Source organism: Melozone crissalis, unplaced genomic scaffold (genome assembly GCF_028551555.1).
Source record: "Melozone crissalis strain CALT ecotype California unplaced genomic scaffold, PUWL_Pcris_2 ptg000016l_1, whole genome shotgun sequence".
Lineage (NCBI taxonomy): Eukaryota > Metazoa > Chordata > Aves > Passeriformes > Passerellidae > Melozone > Melozone crissalis.
Window position 1 is genome coordinate 6,728,675 of NW_026535794.1, and position 22,686 is coordinate 6,751,360.

General features: G+C 43.4%; 1 protein-coding gene across 2 annotated transcripts; it reads right to left on the reverse strand.

Moving 5' to 3' along the window:
• Window positions 1-261: 261 nt before the first annotated feature.
• On the reverse strand, window positions 262-22,686 carry WDR86 (WD repeat domain 86). Of its 2 annotated transcripts, XM_054273757.1 has the most exons (7): window positions 22,465-22,686; window positions 19,618-19,759; window positions 17,910-18,149; window positions 17,717-17,825; window positions 8,954-9,089; window positions 3,913-4,016; window positions 262-1,389 (listed from the first exon to the last, which is right to left on the reverse strand). In XM_054273757.1, the coding sequence occupies exons 1-7, from the start codon at window positions 22,625-22,627 to the stop codon at window positions 1,171-1,173; spliced, it is 1,113 nt and encodes a 370-aa protein (XP_054129732.1). In that variant the 5' UTR covers window positions 22,628-22,686; the 3' UTR covers window positions 262-1,170. The 2 variants fall into 2 exon arrangements, with proteins under 2 accessions (XP_054129732.1, XP_054129731.1); XM_054273756.1 differs by having other exon boundaries at window positions 17,717-18,149.

Here is a 22,686-nt window from a genome sequence, read left to right on the forward strand (position 1 = left end):
GTCTGTGCTTTTGTGTCTGGTCCCCCTTCCCCTGATAGGAGAACTGAGTTTTGGCACTTTGGTGCCTGCTGAGAGGCAGGACAGCTTAACACACATCCAACTCCAACCCCAGCATTGAGGGAAAGACAAGAAATGTTCCCAAAAGTGTGTTCCCCCTGTTCCATCCATTCTTAACTTCTGTGCTTCTGCAGCCAGGCCACCCCCCCCATATATAAGACAAAAATAAAAACTAGACAGTCAGTTGTCTGGAGATGCCACATGTTTATTAATCCACTCTAAAAAAGGATTACAGCATTTTTATCTTGCTGTAGTACAGAATAAATAAAGCCATAAAAATAAAAACATGTGGTTAGATATTTTTGTACTGGTTCTACAAAGAGTTATATCTGCAAATAGAAAAATATAAGAACCCTTGTTAATTCATGGCTCAGTGGTTATCAGAGAAGGATGAACCTGGAAAAAGACTGGGAAAACTCTTGAGTTTGACTGCTTATCCAATGCTACTGGCAACCTAGCAAGACACAGCTTTGGGAGAAGGAAAGACAACACAAGGTCAGCAAACAGGTGACCTTGGCACAAAAGGGCTGAGGTTTAGCTTGCTCTGTGGCTTATGTTTTGTTAAAAAACCAATTAAATTAATTTCTGTCCTACTACTTGCAGCTTCCCAGAGAGAAGTCCAATTTGCTTTAAAGTCCTGCTGCAGAGCCAAACCCTCCTGCATTGGCCTTGTCAGCCAAGGACTGACCCAAAGGTCAGCTGTGAGGATGGAATTCAAGGCCACCTTTCACTGCCACACTGGGCTGGACAGGGGTCATGGGGCAACAGGAATGGGAAAACATCTCATTAGACACTGGGCAGCCAGAGGTGAAACACCTCTGTGCCAGGGAACTGATGCCAGCAGTGGTAAGGAAAGTTCCTAATTGCACTCATTGCTACCTCACCTGAACCACACTGCCTCCTCTGCTGACCCCAGAGCTGCTCAGCTGAGCCATCCCAGCCACAGGATCTGACCTGAGTCCATCTGGCAGCCACAGACAATCCTGGCTCCTTACACAGAGGTTCAGGCATGGCCACTTCCCATCTCTTTCCAAGTTCTGGTTTACATGGACACAGTGGTGCAGAAAATCAAAGGTTCAGCTTTGGTCACTGACATAAAGCCTGTCAGGACAGTCACATCAGTTCAACAGCCTCGTGTTCCCCATTCTCCTGCTGTATCATACAGCCAACTTTATTGTTGAAGAGACGAGCCAGACTCCCCTTCTGGGAGCTCCTGCCCTGCACAGACCTCTCCTTCTTCAGGCGCCGCTTGTTCCTCTTGCAAATCCCACGGATGTCCCAGACCCGTAGCGTGCCGTCGTGGGAAGCTGTGTACAGCAGTTCGTTGTGGATCTGGAACAACAGGGTCACAGCACAATCAAACTGCCAACAATCACAGCAAACACAGCTTGATCCCAACACTTCAGGCCTGAGCTCCTTGCAAGAGCCAGTGTAAATTATCACAAAAGCTGCTGAAGTGGGAACTCAGCACGTCATTCCTGATGTGCAGAGTCACCGAGACAACCCTTGGGGGGGCTCAGAGGTCCTGGAACGTTGCCAGAAGTGTTTGGTGGTTGGACTTTGATCCTGCACAGGAGATGACACCTGTATGAGGATGGGAGGATCACACGGGGATAAATGGTGAAGGGATAGGTTAATTATAGAGTGAAAACACAGGTTTTAGAATCTCGGTACAGGGGGGTTCTAGGGGACAAATGGAGGAATTAGGGCGTGTCCTGTCCTTCTTCTTCTTCTTGTCATCCATCTTCGATGGTGATGGTGGCACTTTGAGATTGGTTCTTACTGAATGTGCACTTGTCAATGAGGGTGAAAGGTATTGGGGAGAAAAGGTAAATATCTTACACGTAGTTTTTGGTATAAAGATAAGTGACTGCCCCGAGGGCAGTCAGTGTGCTCATGGCTGGCTCGCTGTGCGGACCTCTATCAGGCTGGAAGAAAATATTGTAGATAAGAATTAATAAACAACACTGAAGAACTGAAAAACCTGAAGACTCCTTTCGTCCTTTGGAGCGTGGGCTGCCCCAAGGCCATCCAGAGCCTTTCCAGGCCGTTAGAACAGCCGAGACACGGGACAGGATGAGGCATTACCAAGTCAGGACTCATTTTTCAGCCACTTCACAGAGCCATAAACAGCAAGAGTTATTAACAACCCAGATCCTCTAGAAAAGCAATGGAGAACTAAACCCAATGTCAGAGCAGGCTGTGGTTGGGAATTTCTGCTGGAACTGTTTTCAGACTGCTGGTTTTGATGTGCAACTTAAGGAGACACCAAAATCAACAGCAGTGGGCAGCAGGGGTTCAGGAATGCTTCCTTTCTCACTTCCCTTCTTTCTTTGCATTAAATTATAGGTACAATTCCTCCTTCAAACTCCACTGTTCTTCAAAACCTGCAGTAATTTAACCTGGATTCATTTCCTTCATGGTCCATTTGCTGCTATTGATAATGTTTCCAATTGCCCTTGTCCTGCCCTGGAAGCCAGCCATCAGTCTTGGTGATCTTTCTGTTCTGTGTCAGTCTGTCCACCCCATGGGTGCCCTGTGGCTGCCTGTAACAGTGAACATCTCCCTGGCTTATATGAAGCACCACACGAGCACCACACCTCTCATCCAGCCCTCATGATTATACCTAAGATCATCTTAAGGTTGCCACTTCTCAGTCCTCTCTCTTTCCAAGTTTTTTTGAAATTTCAATTACAAAGAAGAACAAGACAAAGTCAAGCTTTGGCCTTATCAATACCTGCGGCTGCCCAGGGTGGTTCTGTCAGGTACTCCCCAAACACATCCAGATGCCACCTGCTGCACAACAACTGCCCAGCACGAAGAGTTTGCAGTTTAAGATCATCCAGCCACTTGTTAATTCAGAAGAATACACAAGAGAAAACTGTATTTACAACTTCATGTGCTTGGGATCAACTCCAAAAGGAATTTTATCTCCTCTCTTTTTCTTTGGACTGTCAGCCTGCCAGAATTACCAACAATGTCTCCCATTGTTAATGAAAATCTTCATCCTGCACACAGCTTACACTGAGATCCCAGTGCAGGGAGATGCAGATTCTCAGGGTGGCTGCCCCATTCATGGAAGTGTTCAAGGCCAAGTTGGAAGGGACATTGAGCAACCTGGTCTAGTGGAAAATGTCCCTGCCCACGGCAGGGAGGGTTGGAATGAGGTCCCTTCCAATGCAAACCCCTCTATGATTCCATGGTCTTTGCATGGCCACCAAGGATTACTAATTCCTTCTGTTGTAACTACTAAATGCCAGCCTCACTTGAGCCAAACATTCTGCAAACAACATTAACTTTCAGTTTTAAGCCAGGGGCAGAAACTCCTCCATTTTCCTGGCAGGATGTGGGGCAGAAATTCCTCCATTTTCCTGGCAGGATGTGGGTCAGATATCACTCCTGAGCTGTTTGGGGATGCCATGCCCCCAGGTGGTTTGGGGGACAATGCTGTAATTATTCTGCCTGCATAAGGCAGGAACTTCTTTTCCCCTCAGAGCACTGCAAGCACTTATCATTAGTGTCTTGTAATGGCAAGGGTCTCATGAGGCTGGGGTCCATTCTGTGCCCCACACAGCATCAGTTCATCTGCCTCAGTTCTCATGGCTGCTTATCCAACCTGACCTGAAAAAACCCCAATCCCAGACATGGGGCTGTTCCTGGGGACTCGTTCCGTGGTTTCACTTATCCTTATGATTATTTACAAGCTTTTCTAAAATTACATACAGAACATTCAAGTATTATGCTAGAACAACATCCAATCCAAGCCACACAGAACAGTCAGCCACACCAGTCTCCACAAAACAAATGAGGGAGCAATCAAAAGGAAGAAACCCCAGCAAGAAACGCCTTCCTGACCTGGATACAGTTGATGATGAACTTGTGTCCTCGGAAGATCTTCTGCAGGACTCCACTCCTGGAATTGAAAGCTCTTGCACAGGCATCTCCACTTCCTGTGAACACTGACACACAGCCAGATGTGAGCAGCCACACGAGGACAGTTCATACCAGTTCAAAAATGTACCTAAAACCAGCTCCCAGGGGGCATGACATATCATTTGGATTCTCTCCTCAGACAAACCAGATCATTTTGCTGACCCCAGCATGCTTGAGTTGTGTTTTTTGAAACACTGATTTAAACCTGAAGTTCCTACACACACCAGCATTTCACTCTACATGTTTCAAGTATCTATTTCTGCTCTTCTCCTCCACAGCTATTTCCCTGCCTGTAATAATTCTAAGCAGACAATTTATCTCAAGTCTGGTTTTAAGGATTTCCACTCAACCTTTCGTTTGTTTTACCAGAGTTATTTACAGCTTTCCATTCAGTACTCCACTGTTTCCATTACTTCTGCTGCTGTGAGAGGGGCAGGGCTGGGGTAACTAAATTGAGCATGACCAGGAATTTTGGCTATTCATCAGGTTTCCTTAGAGCACCTTACATGTTCAAAGAACCATTTCTCAACACTTCAGGTTCTTCACATCAGATCCCCAGACTGCTGCATCCAGGAACTGTAAGGCAGTGTTAATATTTAGATTTTGTACTTAGCAATATGCCCAAAAATGAGCCCATTCATATGCTTTAAAGGCTACAAACTCTCTTGATAAACACTTTCCTTCAGTTAACCCAAACTCCTCAAGTTTTTCTAGACATAAATATTTCACAGCTGCAAAAAGCAATATATTCCCTGCTCCCTGCATTTCATGTCTTTGTAAAAGCCACTAGCATGGGAAGATTTTTACAAAATTGGTGTGCCTGGAGCCAACAGATTCTTTTAGGAGAAGTGAGGAACTGAATCTCTAAAAAGGGGTGAAAAAATTATCATAGTTGTAAATTCAGGACTATAATAACAAATCAGAGAACTGACTATGCACTGCCATGAGCTTTTTAAATTCAAATGAAACAGCAGGGAGCTGGGCACCTCCTGGGTGCACCTCCAAGGAACATCTGGATGTGGAAAATCAATGTCACTTTATATGGGCCACCATAATTCAATTTCCAGCAGAGTCCTGAAAAATCATCATGTCCCACTCTGCAAATGAGCAGCAACAAAGTAAAGCAGGGAACAGGTACTGATCTTTAACCAGTGAATGGAAATAATTTAATTCTGTTACAGACATGCAGAGGGTAGGAACCAATTAAGAGCTGTTTTCAAGATGCAGCTGCCAGTTTACTTCAGCTGTTGCCATCAGAATTTCCCTTTTGACAGACATCCTTTATGTCCTTTGAACTGTCACTCTGGATTTAGGAAGTCTCTCTCCACCTCTGAATTTCAAAGAAGAGCTGTTGATCTAACCCAGATTTAGCATTTAAATACTTACTTATATATACCACCTGTGAAATAAACAACAACAACAAAATAAAATTAATTTTCATAGACCCTTGGGAGAACAGTTTTGAAAGGTTCCCCTGGAGCTTTTGTAACATGAAAAAAATATAAACCACGTTAAATTTTAAATGGCTGTGCACATACTTTAAGAGAAAAATAATCAACATATCATTAAATAAATTAGATTGAGAACCAGCTGTAATATTCCCTATGCTATTAATTACACAAGCAGACTGAGGAAAGCCACTGGAAACACATTCTGATGATCTAATGCTTAGTTTTCACATCTTTTTGGACTCCCTGTATACTATAAAGTGACTTTGGAAACAGACATGTATTTTTCCTCTCTTTCTTCTACTCTGTTTTCTTATTTAGCCCACAAACCCTTTGGGGCAATGAGCCTTTGGGCTCTGATCAGAGAGAAAGCAGCAGAATTAAGATCTTCTAACAGAAAATTACCACTTCATGGCTGAGATGTTCTTTCATGTTCTTCCACTGGTGCAAATGTGACATAAACCATAACAAACACAATTTAAATAATTTTTTCCACATTTTTGAGAGGCAGTTCTGATCTGTCCCAGGTGAACAGATTGTATTTTAAACTGCACTAGTTCCAACACTGGTATCCAGTTAACATGTCTTTATAATTCTAATTCTAACAAAATTATTAGATACTGTGGAAATCAATGATGAATGCACAACAATAATGCAAGCAATCATGGTTTATAAATTAATCCTTAGGGGGAAATTTCCTCTTTCACTAATTAAAGTGCATATAATGCATTCAAACAAGTTCCTAATATTTTCCCAGAGCTTTTTTTTCTACCCTTGAAGTGGAACAATTTCATATTCCCTGTTTGACACTTTTAGTATTTTTGCATTTGATTTAAAACAAGATCTTAAATAACTCTGTAAACTCTCTATCACAGTAGCAGGATGTTCTTTGCAGGTCTGACTAAATGCAGCAATATTGTCTGAATTTTAATTCAAAAAAAGAGTGTTGTGGAAAAATAATGTATGTGTATGGCAGGGACAAGGTGGTAGAATGAGGGGGAAGAGAGAGAAAGCTGCAGAGCTGATGGAGGTGGCATCACATAATAAAACTTTTGTTTGAGCTAAAACTTCCTTTTCTTTACAGTTTGGTCAAGTCTCTACAGGTGGCATGAAGAGCAGGATCAACACTGAAATGTGGAAACCCAGGGCACCAGGAATATTTCTGTGTCTGCTCTGGGGTGCCCTGACCCCCAGGGCAGCACTGACTTTGACCCTCATTCATGGAGAAAGTTTCCTAAACTCCAGAATAGACCAGAATCCACACAAGTGTGAAACAGATTGTAGAGAGCAGTGTAGGTGTATCACTTAGGTGGGAAATTTAGGTTTTGGGATTTTTAGTATGTTGTGGATGGAAGCAAGGTGGAAGGCACAGGGTGTCATCCTGGGTTTCCTCCTCATGCTCCTTCCTCCTTCTCCATGGGTTTGGGTGGCATTTGGTAATTGGGTAGAAAAGTCCCCATTGCAGCTCTTTGGGATCAGTTATTGGGTTAAAAGGGAAATAATCCAGGTGTCAGTTCTTAATTGGATAGTTTAGCTTTAAAATACCTCGGAACCAGAGATTGTTGCCATTTTGTGGTGCTTTTCCAGTGCCCTGAGCCTGGTGTGGACAGTGTGCAAAACTCCAGATAAGATAACAATAAACAAGAACGTGGAGACCAAAAAGATCCAGTGTGTCTCTTTCCTGACGCAAGACCACTCCAGGAGGGTCTTTCCCTCCCCCCTGGGAGGGCCCAGCCAGAGTCCCAGAAGTCAGGGAATGAGCAACAGGAGCCCAACACTGAACAACTGCAGCTCTGGAGGTCATTAATGAAGGAGACAATCCCTGTCTCCCACCCAGACATTCCTGTTCAGCACAGGATCAGGCAAACACCAGCTTAGCACAGATCACTGGCCTTTGGCCAAAATCAATGCTTTGGTTTGTGTCTTTATAATTAAAGGGGGAAAACACACACAGAAAATCATCAGTACTTTGTCTACAAGTGATTATCCCAGATTACAATTTCTGGTTCATTTCCCTTGCTCTACCTGCCTGCATATTGGAGCAGCAATAACTTGAAGGTGCAGTGTAGGTTCAGACCCTCTCCCCTTCCATTTCAGCCTTCTAGCCAACTGTGGAAGCTGAAACCAGCAGAAATTACAACCTGCAGGTAGGGGAGAATGGGGTAATTCTGCCAGGGAGGTGAGGAGAGCTGAAATAACCATAAATTATAAATAAATATTTTACTGGAGAAAATCAGTGATGTGGGACTCATGCTGAAAGGAAGACCAAAACAAGGTTTCCTGGCTAAAATTCTACCCCTGGGCCTGGTTACATGCTATGTTTCCAAACATAAATAAGAAATCAGTTCCTGGGTTATAAATACAGTCAGGAAAGCATGGTGCCAGACAACTGCTACTAAACTGTGCAGGTACAACTCTGCTAACGTGCACCATCTTGCACCTGTCAGCTATTTATCACCATCACACTGAGGAGCTGCCAAAAGAGAGATCAAGGCCCAGATAACAACCACTCATTCAGTGTGATGTGTTCACTTCAAAGCTGAAGGGAAGAAATCAAAATCAGGGAAGAGCTGTGAATGTCTAGGTTAGTTTAAGACAGCCATGGCCATCTCCTTCAGGGTGGGAGATGAGAGAAGTTCTTTTTTGGGCAGCAAGTGAAGATACATCAAGTCAAATACCAGAAGCAGGATAAGATCAGGATGACACAGAGAGGTTCACTGATCAAAACAGAGGTGCTGGCAACCCAATGTCTGGCAACCCAAGCCCAGACATGCAGAAGGAAAGCCAGCACAGAGGGATTTAAAGAGGGAGGTTTGATGGTCAGCATATACTGACTGTTATGTCAGCAATAGACACTGATGGACAGAAACCACTGTAAACAGGAGGGCTGAAGGTAGGAGAGCTGAGTCCTGAGCATTAGTAAGGCCTGGCTACTGGAGGAAAGTGATATGGGGAACAAATCCACAAATTATAACAGATAACAGGTAAAGAACTTGTGGAAAATGAGTCTAGGAGATGGTCAGAGCCTCAACATGAAGCCTAACAGTTAGAAAGGAGCAGTGAGCATCTGAGGTGTGATTCTGGCTCAGGACAGGGTGTTACACAGAGTCTACAAGGCAGCAGAGAGAGGCACAGGGCTGTGTGTCCAGCAGCACTGGACTAGCTGTCCCCAGAACACAGCAGAAGCAGGTGACAGACACGGGACTAGGTAAGGTTAAACCACAGAGACACAAACAACCAGACAGCTCAGGATTTAAGCCACATCCCTTGGTGACAGAAACAAAACAACTGCCTCTTCATTTGTGAGAAGAGGGAGGTGAAAAATGGAGGGAAGACCTAAGCTTCCCACATGGAGTGCTGCAGCAGTTTGGTACTGAACATAAACGTGCCAGAGTTGAAAAAATCTGAAAACTTTACAAGCGTTCAAGTTATTCTCCATTAACAACCTTCAATCAAACACAGAAATGGCAAAGGAGACTGGAGAGGGCTGGAGAACACAGGAAAAGGCAACTTACAGATGCCAGCGTGGTATTTCAAAGTGCTAACGCTGTGCTTGTGAGCCTTGTAGGTCTGGATCCGCTCCCCAGTGTCCACAAACCAGCACTTCACCGTCCTGTCCGCGCTCCCCGAGTACAGGTGACGGTTCACCAGCTGAGGGAAGAGAAAAACACATCAGCAAAGGCCTCTCAGGCACCTTTGTGAGAGAGCTGCACTGAAGGGACCCATCCCAAGTCACATTTTCCAGCACAAGCTGCACCTTGAAACGGAGGAGTGGTGAGCAAACCAACCTTGAGTTCTTCACAGTCGCATCTCCCATTGATTTCTGGGTCTTAAAAACAGCCCCCAGCTTTCAGAAGACAAAAGCTTAGCCCATCTGCTTGTGCCAGCAGGCAGGATTCCAGGGAGCTTAACAATGCTAACCCTACATCCATAATCAGTTATATTACTAAAGCCTCAAAAAACCCCCAGCAGTGTTGTTTCTGCAAAGTATATTTGACAAGAACTCTCACCCAATTGTTACTTTTTAATTACAAAAAATTTCAGAACAATTCTGAGTAACAAAAACTTTTTTAAAAGGTAAATTATATTAAAATCCTACAGACCATAAACCAGGGTTTATGTTTAGTATGATCACTCTGCACAAAATCAGTATTCAGAAACACTAACACTTCCTTGAAACTGTTCTGTATCTGCATTTCTACAAGTCTTTTTAGACTGTTATTGAATGATTAAATAAGTAACTATCCTGACACAGGTTTTTAAACGTCTTCAAGCAGATCATCTTCTGCTGTGTGCTACCCCTCATTGCACCAGTCATCCTGCACGTTGTGGGAACTCACTGGTAGGGAGGATGGGGTTTGTTCCACATAGGACAGAAAATAATGAAAGGAAGGATTGCAGCTGGGGAACAGAGACAGAGAGAAAATAACTGACCTGTGCAAGACTAAAAACCAACTAGTTCACAGTAAACAAGCTACACAAAGCTTGGAAGCTCAGCAAGAAAAAAATTCCATAGTGCATAGAAAAATCTGGCATTCTCTGTATAAAGACATCAAGCTGAAGGTTTTCACAGCCATTGCTATGTGGAGCCCAACTCCTGCTGAAAGCAGCCAGTCACTCCAACACCCAGCTGTGGCTCAAGGGAAGTTTCATGGACTTGCAGCAACCTCTGTATCAGAGGGATGGAGAGACAGGAGGGAGGACCCCGAGCTCCCACCAAGAAGTGGAATGTATTTGTCCACCAGACACACATATCAGAAGGTTTGAATGACCAGCAGTGCACAAACCCCTGATGCTTCTCCAGTATCTCCAGGAAACCAGCAAATGACAAATCAACTTGTGGTCTTGCTTCTAGAGCACTTTTAAGGGTTGGTTTTCCTGCCACCTTAGATTTGGTCCCCACTCTGTATCTGTAAGGTTGGAATGTTCATGCTCTTCCACCTCCACTCCCAATCCAAAAAGGAATGACCCCATTCCCAAAAGGCATCAGAAGGGAGCTTTGTACCAAACAGCATTGTGTGTGCTGTGTTACAACGTGAAGCTAAAGGTATTTAAAGATCTGAAGCACTACAGTGATGGCACTGTGATTACCCACACAAGAAATGTGAGCAGGCAGGCCAAGAGGCTCCCTTGCCACAGCTGCCACCAGCTCAGCTGGAGCAGGACATGCCACACTTCCTCCCAGCAGAACCTGGCCCATGGGAGAGATTTCACAGCTGAATGCCAGGAGCTTGTAAAGCACAAACCACTGTAAAAAGCCAGCAGTACTTTGAAATGTCACTTCCTATTACTTTTAAGCTGTTTTAGAAACAGCATTAATCTACATCTCCATGAGGAGAGAGAACGAATGGCCAGCAGCACTAACAAAACCAAGAACCACAAGTTAGCGTGAGGAAGGACTTTTAAATTTCAGTCTCTCCCTGAACAGGCAAGAAGAGAATTGTCATGTGCACCTGCTAAATGGAAGAGGATGCTTTGAGTTGGGATCCTGCTGCGTGGTTTGTGGCCAAGTTGTTGCATTTCTTTTTTAGACATCTTGCTAGCAGCATCAACCCACCCACTGAGCAAGGAAAAACACTAAATTATAACCTCCCACAGGTAAATGCCATTCTGCATTAATGGTACATTAGGTTATACCAGTTCATTTCTACATTTAAGTGTGTGTATCAATGAACAGGAGAGCTGCAGCTTGCCTAGATTTGCAAATTTGTTAGATACAAAAATGTTTGAAGTTATGTAGGTTTACTCAGGTAATCTATAGCATGAGGATTTTAAGAGCCTTAGAATCATAGAATGGTTTAGGTTGGAAGGGACCTTAAAGATCATCTTGTTCAAAACCCCTGCCATGGGCAGGGACACCTTCCACTATCCCAGGTTGCTCCAAGCCCCTTCCAACCTGGCCTTGAACACTTCCAGGGATGGGACAGTCAAAGCTTCTCCAGGGAATCTATGCCAGGGCCTCACCACCCCCACAGGAAAGAATTTCTTCCTTATCTAAATCTACACTCTTTAATTTAAAGCCATTTCCCCTTGTCCCATCACTCCACAGCCTTGTCCAAAGTCCCTCCCCAGCTCTCTTGGAGCCCCTTTAGGCACTGGAAGGGGTTCTAAGGTCTCCCTGGAGCCTTCTCTTTTCCAGGCAGAACTCAGCTCTCTGTGCTTGTCTCCACAGCAGAGGCGCTCCATCCTTCTTCATCATCTTCACAGCCCCCTCTGGACATGCTCCAACAAATCCATGTCCTTCCTGTACTGAAGATTCTAGAGCTGGATGCAGCACTGCAGGTGGGGTCTCACAAGAAAAGAACAAAGAAGAATCACCTCCCTTGACCTGCTGCCCGCACTGGTTTTGGTGCACCCCTGGATAGGGTTGCCTTTCCAATGTCTGAGATCTGGTGAGGTGGTCAGCACATGAATCATCTCAATTAAATTCAAAGTCTCTGTGCTGCCCCATGAAATACTTCCATGCACCCACCGTCCTTCCTTCCTTCCTTCCTTCCTTCCTTCCTCAATTTAAGCAGGTAGTGCAGTCTGGCATGGGAAAGGAAGTATTAACAGGTTAAACAATCCACCAGATGCCACAGACTGAGCCTGCAGCAGAGCCAAGAGCAAAAGCCAGGGCAGGCTCTGACTGTCACACACACCCCCCCACTACCATGGTATTTTTATAAAACAGCATGAAATGGCTGCTAGTGAAGAAAGCCTTCAAGAGCTCTCAGCTCAGGCTGAAATTGCAAATCAGATCTGTCTTTAGTGATATGATAGGCATAATCTCATCTAAATTGGTTCACAGCTCCACAGCTAAGGACACCCCCCTTACAGTCACTGTGGTCTAGGGCACAATTCTTCTCATCCTGAGGCACATCTGAAACAGAAGCTGCCTTAAAACTCATTATTTCCCATCCCCAACAAGGGCAACCCTCTCAGCTGTGGCCAGAATAATTCAGGTGAGGTCACTCCTTACTTGACTAAAGATAGGTCTAGCTTACAACTCCAGCCCAAGCTGCAACACTTCAAATATGTGCATTTATTCTATATTTAAAATTATAATTATCATCACTTACTGTTCCCCCAACAAAAGCACCTTACAAGCTGGCCCCACACTCTGTGGTTTCAGAATGTTTAGCAGACAAAGTTACACATTCCAGTCTGTGTCTGCCCAGAGAAGAGGTGACATGTCTAAAGCTGTATTTTCCTTGGCTGGCTTTTGAGCACTTGGTTCACTTTGGCCAACTGCCCAACAAAGCTCCTGACCACAGAAAATCATGGCCAGGCAAGGACACCTGCAGCAGTGTGGACAACACAGAACAGATTTGCAGCTCAGATACCAATGGGCTGAGTGGACATTTCAAACCCATGTAGCTTCAAAAACATTAAAAACCTGATAAAAGTTTGATGCCCAGTTCTAAAGCCTCAGTCAGACAGCAGAAAAAAAAAACACTGCATTGATATTTGCAATTCTGGATTGTTAATTTTTCTCATGAGAAATTTTGCTTTGAACCAGATGGAACACTGACATGTGAATGGAGAAAATTTGTCTTAATCCTCGACCCAAAGTACTGGACATGTAACTATTCCTTGAAAAAGTTCAGTCAAACTGCTTGTGAGTTGCAGAGTAACAGCAGTAGCAGAAGACTAATTGTAAACACTTTAGTAGTTACAGGTCTCATTAATAAGGAAAAACCTTGGTTGTAGCCCACAAACACACCAGAATTTTAATAAAGAACAAATTATCACGTCCAGGGTTGGTTTTCAAGACAATCACAACCCTATTGCTTCACAAGCTTGGCTGAACTGCATAAATGCAGCAGCTTAAGCCAACTTCTACCTGTAAAAATGCCAAAAAATATCTGCAAAAGAGCTGTTTAGCAGATATTTCAACCTTATAGGAATGGACTTTGCCCTCCTGATTAACCTTTGCTATGAGAAACAAGTTTTGGGGAGCCAAGGAGAGGCAATTGATTCTCCAAAGAGATTTGGACACATCCTTTTGGTGAGGGTCAGTGCACTCAGACTGGCCTTTGTGAACTTCAGGATGAGCTCACATGAGCAGCCACAAACCCCATCACCAGCTTATTCTTCTCATGGGGGTCAGTGTTCCTACAATCTGGAATTTGGGTCTTCTGTTCACAGCCACTTCTAAGTCAAGAATCACCAAGCTGGACCAATGTCAAGATACAACTATGTAAGCCTTGGGCTGAGTTCAGAGTTTCAGGATCCCATTCAAACCATATCCATTTTAACAAGCTAACAAACTCCCTGTGGGCAAGAAATTGTTGGGTTTTTCTTTTCCTGAGAATCCATCTACAATGAGCTCTCTGGGCTGGCTGTTAAGGGAATGTTTTTCGATTTTTTTACTGCAGTACAAAGTGATGGCTCCATGTTTTGTTCTTACAGGTGTTGTACACTTTCACATTCTGCTCATTCACATCTTCATCCTCTGATGCAACAAATACAAACACAAACTGCAAAAAATATGTGAATTTAACTGGTGTGGCAAGAAAACATTTCTGTCCCCGTGATCACAACAGTTGAGCACATAAACAGAGTTCAGGCAGTGGCTTTGTTCAAAGCATTCTTTTCTTCTAGTCAGCTTTAAAAGGCAACTGAAGGGAATGGTCCAAACAAAGGAACTTTTGCAGGAAAACCAGAAGCAAGTCCTTGCCCACTCATGTTCATGTTCTTCAAAAGGGAGTTTTCTTGCAAGAATGTTTGCAGTAGGATCCAAGCTAAATTCCAAGCTGGATCATTTCTCTCTGCCAGCTTTTGGCAGCACAATTTTGATAAATACTCAGAGGCAGAACAATCAGCAAAGGACAAAGCAATCCTTGTGAACAGTTTGCAAAGCTACTTAGGAGAGACATTTAGAAAAACACACACAAGTAAATATTTAAATCAGGGTTATTCAGCCTATTGCAGGCAGACATTAATGAAAATGCATATTTGACTATTAATTGCAAATACTGGTCTCTAGCCAGGCCTGAAACTCTAAGTGGAAGAATGAGCATGAGCTATGTGGTTACACTCAGCCCACCCTTGCTTTTTCCCATCAGTTCCTATAAAATCTCATTATTGGCTCTTATATGAAGAGGGAGCTCCCAAAACAGCTGCTGTACTTTGTCTGCCAAGCCATCAACACACTGCAGGAGGAGGAGAGTGAAGAGTTCTGGCTGCTCCACTGTGAGTTACCTTGCCTGACTGGGAAAGTCAAGGAATCAATGCTGCCAAAGCACCTAACACAGCTCCCACAGGAGATAGAAAGTTCTCCCAGCAAAACCTCTCTCAGTCCAGTTCAAATGGTGGAAGGAGGAGAAAAGTGGCATTATGCCAAGCTGCAGAACCCCTGTAGCAGCAGAGCACATGAGGGGGGTTCAGCTGGTCACCTTCACCAGCCTGACCCCCAGACAGCAGCACAAGCCTGGGGAACAGGGCAGCTCAAGCTCATCACTGCCCTGCCCAGAGCCACCAAGGACAGGGCACAAGGGAGAGCCCCAAATCCACCAACACTTTCTGTTCTGCCATGCTAGATGAGAGTTGTTTCCAGGTTCCTCCAATTACACTACCTGGCAACTACACTTTAAAGGATCTTAGAGCAACATGGGAATGTTCAAAATCTGAATCTGTCTGGGGCATCACCCCTCTCTGCTTTCCACACACCACCAGTGCAGGAAGCAGGGTGGAAAACATGGCTGTGCTTTATGGCTGTCTACCCAGACAACTCCCTCAAGAAGCTCCAGGAATTTCCATTCACTGCTCCAGTAACACTATTGGTGTTTACTGTAAAGCAATGGGAGATGACTGGAACAGGCCAGACCTCATTTGCAGCAGTTCAGAACATCCTGGGGCATTCCCATCAATAACAGCTTTTTAAAGTTGGGGAAAATATGGTCTCAATATCCAAATTTTTCCTGATCTGTGTCCAGGATGAGAAATCACACTGAGCATTTCTCAAACTTTTTGAAAGGTCATCCTCCCGTAGGGATCTTTATTTTAATAAATAAAATGAAAAGAAGTCTTTATTTTTCCTTCCCTTTTTTTTCTCCCCACACAAGCATTGTACCACCCAGAGAACAGGTAACTGCCTTCAACTGCTGGCACCAACTCAGCTCCTCCAGGACAGCAGAGTGAAAATCTGATGTAATTAGCAGCTCACTGCTGCACTGAAGAAAATGAATTACTGTCAACAATTAAAACTTCTGGCTACTGTGGGCAACTCACAACTACCTCCCAGAGCTTCCTGACCCAGGGTTTGAAAAATACCATCCCAGCTCACTGCCACAGATTCCAACACTGTCACTAGGAAGCCTGAGGCAAAAAAGGCCCCAAAAGCTTTCTGAGAACAAAACAAAAATTAATAATAAAAAACACACCTCTATTCAGGAAGTTTCCTTTCTGTTGAAATATCTTTGTACAGATTCTGGTGATTGACCCCTTTCTAAAAGAATGAAAATACCATGTGGGCTGTGCTGAGTGGCAGCCAAGTGGAACAGAAGGGAGAGTGTTGAACCCAGAAAGGCAGAGGGAGGAATTAGGAAAGATGGACAGCCTAAAGCCATTCACCAGCAGGGACTGCTTAAGCTGGGCTAAGTTGGAGAGGCCTGGACACTAAATGCTCTCTGTAGGGGCTGTTTGTACCTCAGCTGGACCCTCCCAGCCCCAACATTAACTGGTGATGAGAGAAGAGAGGGGCTACCAGTCACTCCAGAAGATTTGGCCAGGACTGCTGCCAACACAGTCTTGGCGGCAGGAGCAGCCTTGTGTACTCTGAATTGTTCAGGTTTTCCAAATAGATGTACTGGTTTTGCTTTTCTTCTCCCCTACAAGAAGTTCTGTTTGTTTAAAGCCATTGCTTAACTCCGTGCTCACAGGCATTGCTCATTCCTGAGCATTCAAAGGGCATAATTGAATTTCCCAGGCTTCTGGGAGAGGGCTAGCCAGCTTTGTGTAACAATTTTAGCAAGAACCCAATTAAATTAAGGCAAGGTCTGTTGTTGCCAATCTGTGCCTTGGAGAAGGGTTACAATTAAACAACAAAACTTAGCGTGACACTAAGGACAGCAGCAGATTTACTTCAGCATCCTCAGAGTACATTACCACAATATCATAAAAACAAGATTTAATACTGAGAGTTTACCCAAGCAAGACAAACATTACTCCAGGGCAATATGATATTGTGTGGGGTTTTTTTCTATTCTTTTCTAAAAGTGAAGGAAATCAGACTTCCTTCAGTATTCCCAGATTTTTAGTCTTCTAGTGTCAGCTGTGACTACCTTATTTAGAAACAAAGGCAACTTTTATTAAACAGCTATTAAAGATACATTCTGTGGCCTCTGTAAGGGAAAAAAAAACTTATGGACAACAAACACAAACAGAGAGAGCAGGGAGAAAAGCTACTGTCATTAACTTCAGCCTGACACATCCATGTATAAACATTTATGCTGACCTGAAACTGAGTGACAGACCAGCATGTACTCCCTTTAAATGCACTATTAGCATTTTCTGGTGGATAATGAGCTTGTGGATAACTATCATTCCCCTCTTGCTTCATCTGCCTGACCTCCTCCTCTCCCCTGCAATGTTAACAAAGTTGGCAGCATTCAATAGAAAAATACTGCAAATAGAAAAACAGAGTATAGTTTTTCAGATCTCATTAAATTTTCTCTCTCTCTCCTCGATCATTTCCTGATTTCTCTCCCCCATGCTCTGCTTCTCTTTTCCATTTTTCTTGCCCATTTTCTTGTCTTGGCCATCTGTTTCTTCTTTATTTTTTCTCACATCTTGTCTGTGTGGTCTTTAATGCAGGATTTGTTTCAGCTTTATGTTTTCCTATTACCTTTTGCCCACAGTTTTGGGTTGGGTTTTTTGAAGTTATCTGGTTTACTGACTGTTTTTCCCCTCCCCTTTTTAAATTACCTGACCCTGTGTTGCTTGCTCAGGTTATTTTCTTCAAAGTCTGGTGAGCCTGACTACACAATCCCACTCAGATGAACAGTGTTCTCAGCACACCTACCCATGAGTTCTATGTGCTAGTGGAATTTAAATAGATATTTAGCTAGAAGTTAGACCAGGGCAGCCACCAGAAGATAAGAGGAGATCACTAAGTGTTTTAGAGGGTTTGTCTCAAGACCAGAGAGCACTATAATTTTGTTATTACATAAATATTTAAGCTCATCATTTATAATCTGTCTCAGAAGAGCTTCTTTATGAATGAAAAAAAACTGAGACCCACATGAGTTAAGACACAGACACCCAAAGGCCATTGAGGAAGCCTCTGCCCTTACCTCTAGGCAAATGACTGATCCTTGGTGCTCTTTGAAGACTTTCAGCTGCTCTCCAGTGACAATGTTCCAGGTCCTGATGGTGTAGTCCGTGCTGCCAGAGAACAGCTCCCTGTTTGGTGCATCAAGTATAAGGCATAAGACGGCCCCAGTGTGTCCCAGCAGGGTCTGGTAGCAGCGCCCGCTGGACACCCACCAGACCTTCACAGTGCAGTCCGTGCTCCCTGTCACCAGCAGGTCCCTGCTCACTTTCTCCTCCTCCTCCTCTTCCTCCTCCTCCTCTTCCAGCACATCCCTGGAGGAATAGTGAGCTAGGGTCAGCACACAGTTCCGGTGGCCCCGGAATTCCTGGATTTGTTTCTCCTTGTCCACGCTCCAGCAGCGGGCTGTCCTGTCATAGGAGCCACTGAAGAGATAGTCCTTAGCAACCAGGATTCTGCAAAAAATAAAGGTTGTGCATGTGAACAGTGTTGTTCTTCTTTCATAACCATCTTTTGTCACAATTTCAGTACTCCTGAGTTGCCTTGCCTGACTGGGAAAGTCGAGAAATCAATGCTGCCAAAGCACCCAACACAATTCCCACAGCAGCATGGACATAACATCTTTGGCATTTCTAAAAATCAAACACTTACCTGTTTCTACTTTAAAATTGAGATCCCTCACTCAAGTACATTGATGCAGATATTTTTACAATATGGCATTGTAACTTTGTGCATTTTGTTTTGCTAAAATTCCTTCCAGCAAGGTATATGAACTTTCAGAAGTTATATATAATACCGAGAAGTTTGTTTTGTTGTTTGGTTTGTGTTTGTTGGGTGTTTTTTTAATTACTCTTGTTAATTATTCATTAATATTTCTTTATAAAAAATTATTTTTAAACAGACAAAACAACAACAAAGCAACAAAACAACATTCCAGGAATCTGAACTGTAACGTACAGTGTCCAAAATAACCATCTTTCCATCATCAAATGAGGAGAGTGTGAGAAAAAAAATACCCTTAATTTCACTTAGCTCAGGATCTCAAAAAAGGTAAAGCATGAGCACCCATCTTATTACATAACTGAAGAGCACACCAAAGATTGCACCTCAGGAATTCAACTTCCTGGGCCTTCAAAATAATGAGTTGTAGCTGCACAAACATACAAAACCAGAAAAAAATCTGCAGCTCATATTTCCAAACCAGAGATAGGAAACATCCATAACCTGCCTTCTTTGTCAGCTGAGCTTGGTCCTCTGGAACCTTTCAAACAGGCAACAAAGTCATATGAATGGGGAACACATTTCCCATTTGCTGATTCAAGCAAAAATCAGGCCTGTGCCAAAACACAGAACCAGCCTTCCTAACTATTTACAGAATCCCATTACACATCATATGTGTTTTGAGTTTAGAAAGGAACTAAAAAGCCCACACGCCCACCAGAAAAGAAATGTTAAAAAAATACCAATCTTTGACTGTTCTATTTGCCATTAATTAAATCCAGTCCAACTATTAATAAGCACTTTAAATGGAAAGGCCAATCAGCCACACACAGTAAGTTTATTATTAAACTTCATTTGACCAAAGAGGAATGATAATTGCAGAAAAATCCCTGACTTTATCCCTCTTGCTGACACAAAAGCTCGACAGGATGTTTTTAAACCTATTTATCAGCAGCATCTGTTATCAATTGGATCATTTCTTCTGGAATTCCATTCCTAGCCCTGGATTCCATTCCCCTGCTGTGTGCCTTTCATTTCTCTCCTATCTCTGTCAGCAGCGTTGCTACAAAAACCAATCACTGCAGCACAGAACACGAACTCAGAGGTTTCCACAGCCCCTTTGATGAGTGCAGCAGTGGGGAAATGCAGGGAAATGATGGAGTGTGTGATGGCAGATGACAGGAGCACGAGGGGACAGCCCACCTGTTGACAATGGAAGTGTGGCCTCGGTAAATGGCCAAGCACTGCCCGGTCACCACGTCCCACTTGCGGATGGTGTGGTCAGCGCTGCACGTGAAGGCAGCCTCGTTCTCCAGGTGGCAGAAGGTGATGTAGCTTTCATGCCCTGGGAAAAACAAAGGGAATCAGTCACTGTGAGTGCAGAAAGGACAGATCAGTTCAGGTCTTCTCCTTAGCCAAAAGAAAAATGCAAACAAATGTAGCAGAACTCCAGTTTTAAATGCACCGCTGTGCTTTTCACGTTTAAGGATTTGTGTAAAACACATTTCAAGTCACAGCAGGAAACTTCACTGATATCAGGATTAAGTGAAAGAGTAAAGCAGAACAGTTCCACCAAGCAGGTAAATCAAACAGAGTTACAAAAATGTAATGAGATACACTAATATTAATATAATAAAACTCAGACTAATAAAGTTTGAAACCAGTTAAAAAACCAGCTTATTTTTTAATTAAAAAATGTTTTTGCTTCCTTCTTCTGAAAGCAGGGAGAAAAAGGCAGCATTTCAACCCAGCCCGCTGATTGTCAGGACACAGTCATAAATCAAAGCATGAAACTCTGAGAAAATGACCTGAGACTTACCAGCAAGTTTGGTTTCATTGTCCAGGCAGAATGAAAAGCAAACAAAAAGACATACCAAGTAAATAGCCAGCCAATACTTCCCCCCACATGACTAAACCCCACAATTTTCTAAGTATAAGTATTCCTTTAAGGAAAAGAAAGGGAGGGAAGGAGAAAGGGAGGGAGGATTAGAGCACAATTGTTTACAAAATATGTAGAGTACACAGGGATTCTACAGTTACAATAAAAACAGACACAACCACTGCTTTAAAAATGTCACACTGACAAACAAGGCAACACCAAAAAAGAGGAATCAATATTGCCACCTCAAGCTTTTGCTAGTGCTTAGCAAGATGTGTCATTTTTCTATTGTAATATTAAATTTTTCTATTGTAATATTAAAGGCACCACATGTAAAAATCACCTTAGGATTCAAGTCCCAGCCTCTTGTGTGAAGTTGCTGTCACCTATCTAACCATTGGACTGCCATTACCTTGCACTCTTCTGCTTTAACATTTACACTGAAAGTTTTTAGGAGCAGAACTGTTTCCTCTTATGTCACTATTACAAGAGTGACAGTCATGGCTGAAGTTGGTGGGCCCTACTGTGACTTCAATACTATTCTTTGAGGAAAAAAAGAAAAACAAATAAATGAAAGAAGAACAGTTGTGATTAAAGAGAGACAGATGGACAAAGGTAATAGTAAAACAGAATGTTGTAAAATAAAGAGATGGTAAAAAAACTGAGGGAAAGCAGACTGCCCAGTAAAACACTGTTCCACTGACTGCAAAAACCAGATTTCAGTACAATTCCTGAAGTTTAAAAGCCTTGTTGTAGTTCAAAAGCAAACCAGAATCCATGTTACAAACATATGGCTTGTTTCCTCTAAAACAACTTCATCAGATGCCAAAAATTAAACAGATCACCAGGGCTATAAGCAAAACTACACTCGTTCTCCCATATTTGTGAAACTTTTTGCAAAGCAGCCTGAATGGATCAGGTTTCAATCAGTGGGATTTTTCTCACAGCATCATGCAATCCAGCTCTGAGATCAAAACAGCATCTTGGTTACTGCACCAAAGTCTGCCAGGCAGATTTGAACCATCAGGAATACTTGACCCACACACAGGGTGCCAAAACCCCATGTGGCAGACAAGGTCTGGTGCTGGTCTGGCCAAAAGCAGCCACCACACAAGGCTGCTGGTTGTGCTGTGGTGGAGCTTGAAACTGCATTAGAGATACAGGTTTATCAGTAATTATAGCTTGTAAAATTAAAATTGACATGACAACTGTGTGCATGCATAATTATAAAATACATACAATTATCTGATTTGACTGGCAGTTCACAAACCACCCAGCCCAACCTTCTTCAGAGTTTACCCCAAACACTGGCAGATTCCATAATAATGGATGCTATCCAATACATTTTTCTTTCTAGTTTAAAGGGATTTCTAAGGCTAAAGCAAATGCAGTGAGTTTTCCAGAAGCTAGAACCATGGCAGGATGTGGTGAAGAAAGACAATACTCCATAGTGAAAAACAAGCAAGCAAGAAAACAAACAACAAGGAAATCACAGCAATGTGATTTCTTCTTTGGAAGAAAAAAACATTAGAAATTCCAAATTTAACAGCTTCTCTTTTTTTTCTGTATGAAAAGAACATCAGTGGGAATACAAACATCTTTAGCCCACATCTAGACTCTTGCATATCCACTGTGGCCAGTTTCTTTTTCTTTTCAATTACTGACATGCCAGTCTAAGGATAATAATTAATTTTTTTAAATGCAAAATGAATTTAAATTGAAACAGCCCAGAAATTAACATTTCTGTGTGTCAGATGAGGAGGGAAAACAGAAGTAACCTATTTAGCAAGGTTCCTTGCCAGGCTTCTGGGTCAAGAGGTTCTAAATAAGGACCACCTGGAAACGAGATGATTAAAAGGCCCAAAAAAAAAAAAAAAAAAAAAAAAAAGAGAGAATAACAGAAAGTCAGTATTTTTCACAGGGTGAAACAGGGCTTTTAGAAATTGACATAAGTTAAACTTCGCACACCCTGAGATAAAAGGATCCGTGCATTCAGTAGCGCTGATAACCTGTTTTGGGTTGAAACAGCTCCTGCTAAACGCTGCTGTAACAAACACCAAAACAAAACCAGCATGATTTTGGCTGCCCGCAGGGACTGAACGAGAGCAGAACACGCTGCGTGGCCTGTGCCATGCTCGGACCCAGAGCCCAGGCGAAAGCCGCTGCCGTACCTTGGAAGTGGCCGTGGCACTGGCTGTCGGCCGTGCTCCAGAGCCGCGCCGTGCCGTCCTCGCTGCCCGTGAGCAGCCGCTGCCCGTCGGGGCTCAGGCTCAGCCAGTTGATGCCGCCTTGGTGATCCGTGCAGACCTTCACGGCCGAGCCGCTGTTCCCCATCGCGCCGCAGATCACGGCACACCGTAGTGCTCCGGAGCTCCGGCCGTGCCCCACAGACC